Source organism: Pygocentrus nattereri, chromosome 9, assembly GCF_015220715.1.
Source record: "Pygocentrus nattereri isolate fPygNat1 chromosome 9, fPygNat1.pri, whole genome shotgun sequence".
NCBI lineage: Eukaryota > Metazoa > Chordata > Actinopteri > Characiformes > Serrasalmidae > Pygocentrus > Pygocentrus nattereri.
In genome coordinates this window covers 44322137-44336231 of record NC_051219.1, presented here as the reverse complement: position 1 = coordinate 44336231, position 14095 = coordinate 44322137, and the positions used below count along the sequence as shown (strand labels likewise).

General features: G+C 45.2%; 1 protein-coding gene across 1 annotated transcript; it reads left to right on the top strand.

Moving 5' to 3' along the window:
• Positions 1-6725: 6725 nt before the first annotated feature.
• On the top strand, positions 6726-11616 carry krt5 (keratin 5). The gene is made up of 9 exons (XM_017700935.2): positions 6726-7396; positions 9019-9227; positions 9320-9380; positions 9498-9593; positions 9710-9874; positions 9967-10092; positions 10196-10416; positions 10500-10561; positions 10657-11616. Exons 1-9 carry the CDS (start codon positions 6830-6832, stop codon positions 10896-10898), a joined length of 1749 nt encoding a protein of 582 aa, XP_017556424.1. The 5' UTR covers positions 6726-6829; the 3' UTR covers positions 10899-11616.
• Positions 11617-14095: the final 2479 nt, after the last annotated feature.

Sequence of the window (14095 nt, the reverse complement as noted above, 5' to 3'; positions counted from 1 at the left end):
GAACTGCTGATCTACTGCGATTTTCACGTGCAATCATCTCTAGGGTTTACAGAGAACAGTCCAAGAAAGTTGTGTGGACGAAAATGCCTTGTTGATGTGAGGGGTCAGAGGAGAATGGGCAGACTGGTTCCAGATGATAGAAAGGCAACAGGAACTCAAATAACCAACCAGAATCTCTGAGGAACGTTTCCAACACCTTGTTGAAAGTCTGCTACCTTTTACTAGCAAGGTCTGGGGAACGGGCGGGCCGGTCCATAGCTTCAATGCCTTCATCTTGCAGGAACTGCTGACACACTCCAGCCACATGAGGTCTAGCATCGTCCTGCATTAGGTGGAACCCAGGGCCAACCGCACCAGCATATGGTCTCACAAGGGGTCTGAGGATCTCATCTCAGTGCCTAATGGCAGTCAGGCTACCTCTGGCGAGCGCATGGAGGGCAGTGCGGCCCTCCAAAGAAATGCCACCCCACACCATACTGACCCACTGCCAAACCGGTCATGCTGAAGGATGTTCAGGCAGCAGATCGCTCTCCACGGCGTCTCCAGACTCTGTCACGTCTGTAACGTGTGCTAAGTGTGAACCTGCTTTCATCTGTGAAGATCACAGGGCGCCAGTGGAGAATTTGCCAATCCTGGTGTTCTCTGGCAAATGCCAAGCGTCCTGCACGGTGTTGGGCTGTGAGCACAACCCCCATCTGTGGACGTCAGGCCCTCATACCATCCTCATGGAGTCGGTTTCTAACCGTTTGTGCAGACACGTGCACATTTGTGGCCTGCTGGAGGTCATTCTGCAGGGCTCTGGCAGTGCTCCTCCTGTTCCTCCTTGCACAAAGGTGGAGGTAGCGGTCCTGCTGCTGGGTTGTTGCCCTCCTACGGCCTCCTCCACGTCTCCTGGTGTACTGGCCTGTCTCCTGGTAGCGCCTCCAGCCTCTGGACACTACGCTGACAGAGACAGCAAACCTTCTTGCCACAGCTCGCATTGATGTGCCATCCTGGATGAGCTGCACTACCTGAGCCACTCGTGTGGGTTGTAGAGTCCGTCTCCTGCTACCACGAGTGTGAAAGACCACCAACATTCAAAAGTGACCAAAACATCAGCCAGAAAGCAGAAAGGTGCTGAGAAGTGATCTGTGGTCCCACCTGCAGAACCACTCCTTTACTGAATGTGTCTTGCTAATTGCCAATAATTTCCACCTGTTGTCTGTTCCATTTACACAACAGCTGTGAAATTGATGGTCAGTGTTGCTTCCTAAGTGGACAGTTTGATTTCACACAAGTTTGATTTACTTGGAGTTATATTGTGTTGTTTAAGTGTTCCCTTTATTTTTTTTGAGCAGTGTATATATATATATATATATATATATATATAATAAAAATAATAAATACTGATTTTCTGGATGTCAGTGTGTGTGTTTACCCATTTCCAAGCCTCTCCTCAAGGAAGCCCAGTATTATATGTAGTTAAAAAGCAGCACTAAAATAGGAAGAGATATGAAGAAAAATGCAACAACAATGGAAATAAACCATTCAATGGTGGCTGAACACCCCCCCCCCCCAAGGCCTTGGTCCGTCTGGTTCTGTGACTACTTAAATCTGGTAACTACGGTGACCGAGAAGACCCAAACAGCAAATAAGAACGAGCTGCAAAACACTTTCACCACAGTGACGACTCAGAGGCCACATTTCATAAACACACCACAAAAACAGAAACACATGAACTCGACAGATGATTCCCATTACGATACAGTGATGTCAGCTTTTACAGGTGAGTGCTTGTGCTGCACAGAACTGAGAAGACGAAGTGGCTCCGTCTTCTCCGAGTGTCCTCTAGAAGCACCTCTATTTTGCGTTTATGAAATGTTGTCATTTTGATGAAAGAGCTTTCTGAGTTTACAGAGCCCAAAGGTCAACTTTTAGTAGAAGAAAGAAAGAAAGAAAGAAAGAAAGAAAGAAAGACAGAAAGAAAGACAGAAATCACACGAGGAGGAACAGCAGGTCTTGCGTTCTTGAACACCAATCATATTCCTCCAGAGCTTAACCAGGCCTAGCAAACTTTACCTGTCAGGGCAAAGAGGCTTTAAAATGACTCATTAAACACGCTTTGTGGGCTTCAGGCATTTGATCCTACCCAGATGTCATGGTACAGTTATTCACTCACGTACACACACTGAATATACATGTGTGTGTTGTTTCTAGGGTGATATTTACATAACCTACATCTACCGTCGTTAAACTATCGATCCTTCACTCCATCAGATCCACCGTTCGTGATGACTGTGGCTGGGCTTCCTAAAAGCTGCAGTGGCTATTTAAGTGTGGTCCACTCTTTCTGCAACAGCTTCTACTGCACTTTTCAATCGTACGAATTTCTGTCTTTGGAAAACACTTCAGGGAAAACCATGAAACTAAAGAACTCACAGAACTCGATGGACCTGTAGTCCTCCAGAGTGTTAAGCTTAGAGTGTGTCAATCACACACACAGCTTCAGACCCTGGGGCCCACAAACAGAGTAAAAAGCTGCTGCGGTCATGGAGGCCTGTGGTGGCTTACAACACATCCCAGAGCTTCGTTTACTCTTTAGGGGACAGGTTTCATTGCAGAAGGGCGGCGTCGGATTCAGACCGACTTGTTCAGACTCATGAAGTGAACCTGGAGTCCTGTGTACTGAAAAAGTAACGAGCTGCATTTATTAGATTTAAATAACGTGAATAAAATATACAGTTCTACACAAAAGCCAGAGAGCGCCCTTCATTACTTCACTTCCAGTCAAACTTGATGACCTCAACAACTAAATATAATATCCAATTTTCAGTATTTATAGTGTCCATGCATTTATAGTATGTGATTATTCTCCTCTCTCTCAAAGATAAAAGCTGTAATTGTTGTTTTATCTCATGTTTTGGTGATAAACCAGGTCTCACATGATTGTTAGGACTCGTCGTTTTTGTCTTTTGTCCTGAAACATCTGGTTTTTCACTTATTGTATTGTATTTATGGCACTTGACAGGCGCTCTTATCCAGAGCGATGTACGACATGATCATTTTACGCAGGTAGGCGAAGGTAGAGTTAGGAGTCTATACCAACCACAAGTGGATTATATCTAAATGTCCTTAGAAGTAAAATGAAGAACTTAAATGGTGGTTTCAACTGGAAATTAACCCTTGAATGGCTGAGGCCACCAGCAGGCCCAAGGTTTTAATACACACTTCCACAACAGCTCAGAACAGCTCAACCAGTTTGCACTGAAGTCGCTGTAGGTACTGAATAATACGGCTTAGCATGTAATAAACCTGGGGATTACAGGGGTTAATTAAATAGAAGGTGGTCTCTGACTTTTACACAGTACTGCAGTACATTAACATATCGCTGCTGTTGGAACAAAACCTCGTATCTATAAAATGGTAACTTTACAGGAGAAGGAAAAAGCATGCTTTACTTTCAATGGAAGTCAATGGAACCAGAATTTCCAAGTCATTTTTGGGCATTTATTTCAGTCCATCCTTCATTAAATTTACACACAATATAAAGGCCAATAGGGCGGCACGGTGGCGTGGTGGGTAGCGCTGTCGCCTCCCAGCGAGGAGGGCCTGGGTTCGATTCCCTGGCCGGGTGACTGGGGTCCTCTCTGTGTGGAGTTTGCATGTTCTCCCCGTGTCTGTGTGGGTTTCCTCCGGGTTCTCCGGTTTCCTCCCACAGTCCAAAGACATGCAGTCAGGCCAATTGGACACGCTAAATTACCCCTAGGTGTGAGTGTGTGAGTGAGTGACTGTCTGTCTGCCCTGCGATGGACTGGCGACCTGTCCAGGGTGTATCCTGCCTTCCGCCTGAAGACTGCTGGGATAGGCTCCAGCATCCCCCCGCGACCCTGACGGAGAAGCGGCTTAGAAAATGGATGGATGGATAAAGGCCAATATGCATTTTCAAATCAAGTAGATACAGCATGTCAGTAGTGATGCGTATTGGTATCAGACCAATAACAGCAGAGAATGCTGACTACTGGAATATCATTGCTGTCTGAACATTTTCTATCTCCGTTTATTTCCAATAGAAGACACCGGCTGGTCTTTACGTTGTGTCGGCTAGTCATGATGAACGGCCCAACAGAAACGCTCTAAAATGACTTTGAATAAAATTTTGTCACCTTAACTTTCATTGAAAGTGAAGAATGGTTTCGCTTCTCTTGTGAAAGTTATCAGTTTTGTTCCACCAGTGACAATATGAATCCAGGAATGAGCCACACGAATAGCTCATTTCAAAGCTTAGTGACCATAAAAAATATCTGAATATTAAATAAAAGTCTCAATATCGCTATCAGAATCAGCAAAGTAGAACTCAGTGCATGTGTTTCTTGGTTTATGCTGTATTCATACTTGCATGAAAGAGGTTTTGATTCATTACTAATTTAATAACCTGAAATATAACCCATAAACATGCTTTGTTGCTTTCCCGACTGGTGTAGCACAGCATTGTTTTGTTATTGTGTTTATGCTTGACTCAGTCATTCTCATTATTAATATTACATTCTTTAATGAACCTGAACTTTCTTTTGAGGAAAGGATTAAGCTCTCTGCTCTGGAGCATTGTCCTGTTTTATTGCTTGAATCTTGGTACATCCTCTCCACCACCACCACCACCACCACCACCACGCCCTACCACCACCATGACCATGCCCTACCACCACCACCACCACCACCACCACCACGCCCTACCACCACTATGACCATGCCCTACCACCACCACCACGCCCTACCGTAGAGTTCCACCATCACTGTTGTAGTTTCTGTGAAAATGTCCCTGCACGACACGTTTCTCTTCACTGTGTTGACCCACATGGCTTTGTGTTTATGTTAAACTCACCTCTCTTTTAGAGGACGACACTGCAAAACAACATATCAGTGGTTTTTCAAATGGTCTTGGCCTGGTCAGGCTCAAGAGTTGAACTCTAATGTGACACCAAATACCCTAAACACGTTTTTCTTCTCTTTTTACCCAGAAGGCTGTTACATCTAAAGTAATGAAATCTATTTTTTTTTATTCTTGCTTTTTTACTGACTGATGGTTTGTTGTTAAGCCTATTAAAATCTTAATGTTTGGCCATTTTGAGCTTTTGGCCCATTTTTCATGGAAATGTATTTATAATAATTCAACACTGAGAAACATGGAGCTTTGAACTGACTTGCTTCAAAATATCTGCAGGAGTCCCACATGAATGCACTTACAGCCAAAACAAAGGAAATAAAATACATTCATTGTGTTGATGTAGTGCCTGGTACTCATGTGGAACCGATGTACACGTTTGAATCAAGTGAATTTCAAGCACTTTGTCAACTTTAGAGTGCAGGGGTGGAAACAGACTCAACCTTTTTAAATCTAAGCATTATTATTAGTATTACTAGTATTATTATTATTATTATTATCAGCATTACAAGTTGAAATGTGGGCCTACATTTGAGCTCTAAGCTCTGGATTGCCAATAATATTACTTTTAGGGGTTTTCACTGTTTAATTTCAATGCAATTTGAATAAACTTTCCTTCTGTGCTTCATTTTATGTTGCAGTTCTAAATGAGTTGGCCATAACGCTACTCACAGACCTTAAAGGTAGAACCAGAGAACAACAGGCACAGAACAACAGGCCAGTACATGTTGTTGGATAATGCCATCTATGGACTTGTACAGTAACAGCATGCTGTTCAGTGCACGCCTATGATCCGTTACATGACCCAAACTGTGCTTGCGGGATTCTTTAGAAGAGAAAGTGGGTCCAGTCAAACTGCCTTTTGGATGTTTACACCACAAGGATAAAAGAAACACAAGATTTTTCACATTTTAATTTCTTCACAAGTTAGTTTCACAGTAGTTAGGTTATCCAGGGACGCTGGAACAGAGAGAAAGGTCAGTTATTTTATGGCCAGCAGGTGGTTAAAGATGGGGGGTCGTGTCTTGACTTCTTCAATCCATTATAACAGGTTTGGTCAGGTCTGTATTTTTCTGTCAGCCAGCAGATTCAGGTTTGAAAATGTTTGTGCCACAACTCCTGCATAAGGTCTGGCTACTAAGAGTGGCTTGAAATGCCAGCCTCTACTCCAAGCCTCTTTGCAGACGCCGGTGTTCAGCGACCACATAAGGCTGTAAATAGCCTGGTGCTCAGTTAGGAAGGGAGGCAATCTCTCAGCTGAGAGAACAGAGGCCCATTTGTCTGACTGGACACAGAAGCCAGTGAATGACAACAGCTTCTATGCTGGGAGATCAAGACGACTGCGTCAAAGCCCTTCATCAAATATTACCCTATTCTAAATGTCTGCTTCCAGCCTGTTGCCCAAAGCGAACAGCGAGCTCAGCATGTTTCAGCCTCATGAAATATACATGTCAATGCACCTCACACTGTATACCTTAGCAGTTGTGAAACTGACACCAAGCGTATCGGTTGCAGGGGAATGTGGGCTACTCTTGCGCAGAAACTAGTGGAGAATTTTGCACTGGAAAAGAGTCTCATTTGCATGAGAATTTGATTGACCTTCTCCTTCCCTCTGACTTTCTCTGGTGTGCAGCAGGCTTGTATTGAAGGCATCTCCCCTTACAGGACTTCTCTTACCCCATCGGTCCGACATGAAGGGCGGTACCTGCTCAGGTGAGGTGTAGGGGGAGGACGCGCCTGAGGCTGAATGAGGGAGGGCCGGGTGACTCCCTCCCTCTTTCCGAGGTCTTTAAAAACCTTCCTGCTCCACAGAGAAGGCACTCAGAGGGATTTCAGTCTCCTCTTAGTGAGCTCTCCTGCTTCAGTCCTCTTTGCTCTTTCTCTGTCTGTGCCCTCCCCTTGAAGATAACCATGAGCATCCGCACCATCAGCCTCAGTGGTGGCAAAGGTGGCATGGGAGGTGGAGGTGGCAGAACGAGTTTCTCAAGCTATTCCGCCTATGCTGTACCCTCGGGCTCAAGGATCAGCTCTACTACTGTTCGCCGCTCTGGCTTCGGCCTCGGTGGTGGTGGCGGCGGCGGTGGTGGTGGCTCTACCATCAGCTACAGCATGAGCAGCGGAGGAGCCTTGAGTGCAGCAGGTGGAGGAGGTTATGGAGGTGGCTTTGGCAGTGGAGGTGGCTTTGGCAGTGGAGGTGGCTTTGGCAGTGCAGCTGGCTTTGGAAGTAGAGGTGGCTTTGGCGGTGGCGGTGGGTTTGGCGGTGCCGGTGGGTTTGGCGGTGCCGGTGGGTTTGGCGGTGGCGCTGGGTTTGGCGGTGCCGGTGGGTTTGTGCCACCCCCCATCACAGCTGTCACTGTCAACTCAAGCCTCCTTCAGCCCCTCAATCTAGAGATCGACCCCAACATCCAGGTCGTCCGCACACAAGAGAAAGAGCAGATTAAGACACTCAACAACCGCTTCGCTTCCTTCATCGACAAGGTGGGTTTTCCTCATAAATATATTTGTACCTTTATTAACACATGCAAAAATATCCATTCCATTGAAATTTATTTGAGTGTTTATAATGCAACGGTGTCCAGTTCAAGTCCTGGATGAGCCAGAGTCCAACACAGCTTGGTGATTTCCCTGCTCAAACACACATACTAAACCTGGTAACTGTGTGCTGACTTGAAGGCAGGTGTGTTTGAGCAGGGAAATCAGTAAACTGTGTTGCACTAAGGCCTCCAAGGCCAGAGCTGGACACCCCTGTTATAGGGCTTTGGGCTTGTTCATTCATACGTCTTCAAACAACTGCCAGAGCTTTCACCTGAGCAGGTCCAATAGCCATTAAATATTTCAGAGTCATTAGCCTGCATGCAGAAATCCTGGGGATGGTGCATTTAAATACCCTAAGGTGTTTAAAAACAAATCAAGCCTTCATTTGCACAGTGCACCACTATATTATTTAGCCTTGCAGTGGTCAAAGTGCATAGGTGTCTTGCTGATGAAGGCTTAAAAACCGCTTGAGTGGTTTTCTTTGACAGTCCATAGTGGAGTTGGAGTTTGGAAACCTTAGCCTAGGCAGATCCAATGACAGCTAGTTCTCTCCAAATAAGGGCATGGATCAAGTTAACCATCTATTCCCATGGCAGCTCAAGTGTGTAGTATAGCATTTAAAGAGATGTAATGATGGTTAAACTCTCTGAAATGTTGAAAGTTTCTCTGAGAGGGAGCGGCACAGGCGCATATGGGTCATGTAGTTAAACAATTGTGCATGATCAATACTAGGGTGTTGTTTCCTCTTGGGGGAATTAGACTTCCAACCACACCCTATCTATTAAATGCTTTGTCAGCTTTTCACGATATGGTGCTGGATTCTTTTCATCCCTTTCAATAATCCTGGCAAGATCAACTTTCATACAGTTTTGGTCAATGCAACAGACAGGCGAAGCTTTGTTTATAGAAGGATAAAAGCCACTTAAGAAGAAACATGTATTATTCCAACTTTGCAGAGTTCAAAGACTCAATTTCTGCAGTCATGCACACCCAGAACCACTGAAACTGCATAGCAGGAATCAATATCTGGGAGTGACTCCACCCCTGTGCCCAGGGGGCAAGGAGTGTCTCATCAGGCAGGTTCAGGCCTGCCAACAAGGCTGCCAATATTCTTTGAGGGGCTTTGCCAATCTAATTTGATGGCAAAGAATGTGCCGAGAGCCCACACCAAAGCATAGGCCTAGCTGGAACATGTTGCAGAGGCACATGAGGGCAGTGTTTCATGACCTCAGAAGGGGAGTGTTCTAATAAGACTTTTAGGAAACCTTCCAGTGGACCGCCTCTGCCTCTGGGCAACAATTACTCCTCACTGCCAGCAAGACCCAACAGAAACGTGGTACTAATGCTAATAAATCTGCCAGGTGATGGATTAATTATAGTTATTTTAAGGCAAGTATCAACATGTACTGGGAATACACCTTGTCACAAGGTATATGTCACATCTGATAACAGTGTGACTCCTCCTTTATGTAGAGAGGAACTGATTTTAGGAACTCATTTGCCAACACTTTCTAAAGGATTTCATTAATTTTTAATATGATTCCACCCATTTATCCCTCCTGTAGGTACGTTTCCTGGAGCAACAGAACAAGATGCTCGAGACCAAATGGAGCCTCCTTCAGGAACAGACCACCACCCGCTCCAACATCGACGCCATGTTCGAGGCCTACATTGCCAACCTCCGCAGACAGCTGGACGGTCTTGGAAATGAGAAGATGAAGCTGGAGGGAGAGCTGAAGAACATGCAGGGTCTGGTGGAGGACTTCAAGAACAAGTGAGTCACTTATCCTGTCAAATTTGAGTTGCTTTATTCCATCAACTTCCACAACTTGCATCATTAAATGAGCCATGTTTTTAAATTTGCAGATATGAGGATGAAATCAACAAGCGCGCCTCTGTGGAGAACGAATTCGTCCTGCTGAAGAAGGCAAGAGCTTTGACTCTCTCCTCTCCAAACTGTGTTTTTCATATGTCCTAGAATATCTGTACAGTTGGTCACCTTTCAAGAAAACCCAGGATGATAAACTATACTAATCTTCAACAGGATGTCGATGGGGCCTACATGGGCAAGATTGAGCTTGAGGCTAAAGTTGATGCCCTTCAGGATGAGATCAACTTCCTCAGGGCCATCTATGAGGAGGTGGGAACCTAATCCAATTATATTTTCACTGTGATGTGATCTGTCTGCCTTCCTTTTATCAAGGTAAGGCTGCATGTCAAACAGAGCTTCATGTTTTACCATGCCTTACTTTTCAGGAGCTGCGTGAACTTCAGGGACAAATCAAGGACACATCGGTCATCGTGGAGATGGACAACAGTCGCAACCTGGACATGGATGCCATTGTGGCCGAGGTCCGCGCTCAGTACGAGGACATCGCCAACCGCAGCCGTGCCGAGGCCGAGTCGTGGTACAAGCAGAAGGTAAAAAGCTTTTTTGACGTTGGGAAATATAACATCCAAGTCTTTAGGAGCCACTTGAGTTACAAGTGATTGTGCTTCATCCTGTTTACCAGTTTGAGGAGATGCAGTCGTCTGCTGGCCAATATGGAGACGACCTCCGCAACACCAAGGCTGAGATCGCAGAGCTCAACCGCATGATCAGCCGACTCCAGAATGAAATTGAGGCTGTTAAGGGACAGGTGAGCAGTTCTGCTAGATTCCCAACAATACAGGTCACTGAATTAGATCGCAGTTGGGTGCAGAAACTTCAGTTTGAGTTTTCTGTGTCTTTCATTTTTCTAGCGAGCCAACCTGGAGGCTCAGATTGCAGAGGCAGAGGAGCGAGGAGAGCTGGCAGTGAAGGATGCCAAACTCCGCATTAAGGACCTGGAGGAGGCCCTGCAGAGAGCCAAGCAGGACATGGCACGGCAAGTGCGCGAGTACCAGGAGCTCATGAACGTCAAACTGGCCCTGGACATTGAGATCGCCACTTACAGGAAGCTCCTGGAAGGAGAGGAGACCAGGTCAGTCCATTTTCAACAAAAAGCTTATTTGGAGGTCATTTTTGGCTCTGAACTGAACCTAAACTGTATGAATCCGTCCACAGGATCGCCTCTGGTGGCGGAAGCGCAACCATCCATATTCAGGAGAGCTCCAGTGGTGGTGGTGGTGAGTTATATATGCATTATTACTGTTCACTGTTTGACAACCAAACAGACTGAAAGCACAGATGACTAAGCTCTTTTCTCTGTGTTGTTTTGCAGGTTCTGGATTCGGTGGTGGTTTCGGCTATGGTGGCGGCGCTGGTGGAGCTGGCTTTGGCATGGGTGGCGGCGGTGCTGGAGGTGGCTTTGGCCTGGGTGGCGGCCTGGGTGGCGGCCTTGGCCTGGGTGGCGGCCTGGGTGGCGGCGTCGGCTTTGGCGGCGGTTCCAGTCTCAGCCTGGGTGGAGGGGGAGGTTCAATGACCATGACCCGCTCCTCCACAGTACAGCAACGTCGCTTATAAACACACAATGTCCCTCCAAACCCCCCCCACCCAACTCTCCGCTCCATCTTCTACTGAATAACTTCCACTCAGAACCTGCCACTGAGTATCTAAGAATTTCTCAGCATCCCTTCTCTTCTTCATCTTCTCACCACACTGAATGTATTCCTAGAGTATCTGCTGACATGTATCAAATATGTTTACATGTGTTCAGCACAGAGCAAAGCTACTCAACGCACCACGAGCTCAGTGGATGCTCTAGGTCTACAGCGTGGGTTTGATCAGGTCTAGTTCTCTTAGGCTTCTGCTCTTTGTTCTATGAAATGCTTCTCCGACAGCTAAAGAGAGAGACATAGCAAGGAGCTCACCTTCTTTCACTGCCAGCCTGACCAATGTCTGTTGTTTAGTGTTAGGAAAACTCAAAAAATGAAGCAAATTGTTTGGACCATGGTCACTCCGCTCAGCACTGCCAACAGTTTGCTGCACTTTTTGAAAAGCACTCATGGTGTAAGAAAAGCTCAGCAATGTTCTTGAGGATAGAGCAGCTGTATGATCAGCCTCCGAGTTCCCCAGCTTTGCTTCCTGGATGCGATGGACTAAGTGGAGATCTTTGGAACGGCTGTTGCCACAGTCTGCTGTACTCTCTCTGTCTCAAAGGCCGATTGGCGCATAAAGATTTGTGCAATGTGATTGACCTGCCACCGCAAAACCTGAATAAAAGTCAATTCTGTACACTTAATATTTCGACTGTTGTCATTTCTCATTATTTCATGCTCAAAATTAATGCCAATAAACTCAAATGTACCACTGTTAGCGCTCAATTTCTATTTATTTGCTGAATTTTACAGGCTGAAAAATGGGAAAACATAAAAAATAAAACATGACTTTGGCACAGGCCACATTTAATATGTCATTATTATTTCCAATATGTTAAATTCTGCAAACGCACAGTATCTGTGTGTTAACAGGTGCAGGAGCGTGTTCTCTGTAGAGGATGCTTTACTTATTTTCACTTAGAAAATCAACAAAACATGTCATTTGACTAGGGGTGCCTAAACTTTTGCATACGACTGCACCTATGCTCATTCTCAGGCTGAATTATACTCTTACAGTTTATAACCCCTTGACCTCTAAATGATCTACATTTCAATACCTCTCAGTCAAACCTCTATAACTTACATGCTATTTTCATAGTGCATACTGAATAATTCAGTGTTTACAGCAGAATTAGTCTTAAAATGAATAAAAATAAATAATAAGCCTGCAGTTTAACCCCTTTAATTTACCAGGACTCGTCAGTGTGGTGCAAATGAAGTCCAGCAGTTTACCAGAAGCCCATGTAGTTACTGAATAATAAGGAAAGACAAGACAGAATAAATAAGCTGTTCAAAAAGCAAAGCAGCTGAAAGACAAACACAGTATATTTTAATATCCACAGGCCTGATTTCATTCATCACTTCAATGTCACTTTGCTTAGTGCGCTAAAACAGACAACCACTGACATTCCTCTCATCACAGAGAGCGTAAACAAATCAGACATAACATAATGACCACCTCTCTGTTTCTACGCTCACTGTCCACTTTATCAGCTCCACTTACTGTATAGCTGCACTCTGTAGTTCTACAGTTACAGACTGTAGTCCATCTGTTTCTCTGATACTCTGTTACCCTGTTCTTCAGTGGTCAGGACCCCCATGGACCCTCACAGAGCAGGTACTGTTTGGGTGGCGGGTCATTCCCAGCACTGCAGTAACACTGACGTGGTGGTGGTGGTGGTGTGTTAGTGTGTGTTGCGCTGGTCTGAGTGGATCAGACACAGAAGTACTTTTGTGGTCATGATTTTAAAGCAATGTTTACAGACAAGATAAGGTCTTGGTGAATTTGGGGGTCGTGACTTCTGTCTGTATGTTTCTGATACTGGGGGGATTTTTAGGTAGAGTGAGTTCCAAGGCAGTAACAAATCAGCTATTGAGCTCTTTTAAGTGGTCAGTAAAGGGGAAGGACAACACTAGAGGTCACCTTCGTGCTGTTAGTTTGTCACAGCAAACTGCTGCCCCCTAGTGGTGCTTCAGTTCTTGTGTCTGTCAAACTCTGAAATGAACGAGTGCCTGGGCAATAAAACAGAACAGGCACATTGTAACGTCTAAACTTGCGTCTCAGTAAAATCGAAGACTTTCTTGACGTATTTACTTGACGTTTATTTTGGCAGGATTATATGTAAAGGGCCCATATCAGAATACATTTTCTTGCATTTTATCATTTCTTCCACTTTTAACATTTGGGTAGTTTTATGTGCCAAACATGGTCTGCTTCATTTCTCTGAGACAATCTTAAGAAAGGATTTCTTTCCTCTGGGGAGCTTCAGCCTCGTCTTAGGCACACTCCTTATTTTAGAGCAGGAAGTGAGGCTGCATCCCTGTCCCTCATTACCACATGGTGAGCATTAAGAAGGGTCACTACCAAGACACATTTTCTGGATTTTTGACAACATTCATGACAATTACAATGATTTTTAGGTGTGTTTGTTTGTTAGTCATATACTGGCTCGCTTTTCTAAATGAATAATAAATGACTCAGAAAGTTTTGAGGGATCCATTTGCAGGTTTATTAAAAACAGGGTAACAACATTCGTAGTAAAGAAGGCCGAGGTGAAAAGGCCATAACTGTGAATCCGTCTTATGGGCTGGGCAGACAACGCAAAAAGGACAAAAGGCAGAAGCAGATTACAAAAAGTCAGGCAGACGTTCAAAACACCAGATGGACAAACAAAGCAGGTGCTGAGTTTGGGGAGTATTTAAGGTGAGACTGAGCTGGGAGCAGTGCAGGTGGCTTGATCCTGAGACCTCTGGTGGCCAGATAGGGACTTACTGACAGTGAATTCAACATGAAATGAATGTCAACGCATTTTCAGTTAGGAAGTCAAACCACTGTTTGCAGGCAGGACACCGTTTGTGTGTGTTTGCTCTCACTCGTCCACTCACCGATGTCCAGCTGCAGGCTCATCATAAGGTGGAGACTCCGGCTCATTTTCAGGTTCGTGGAACTCGCTGAGGTCAGACGGTCTGAGCTCCGGGTCCAGAGTCTTCTTCAACACGTCCACAGCTACACGGGCAAGACGCTTTACATCAGGGTTATGAAAAAAAAACAGGAGCTCCCAGACATTTTAGCTGCTTTTCTCACTGCATTACACAATCCTACCACTAGAGAGCGCCATCAGC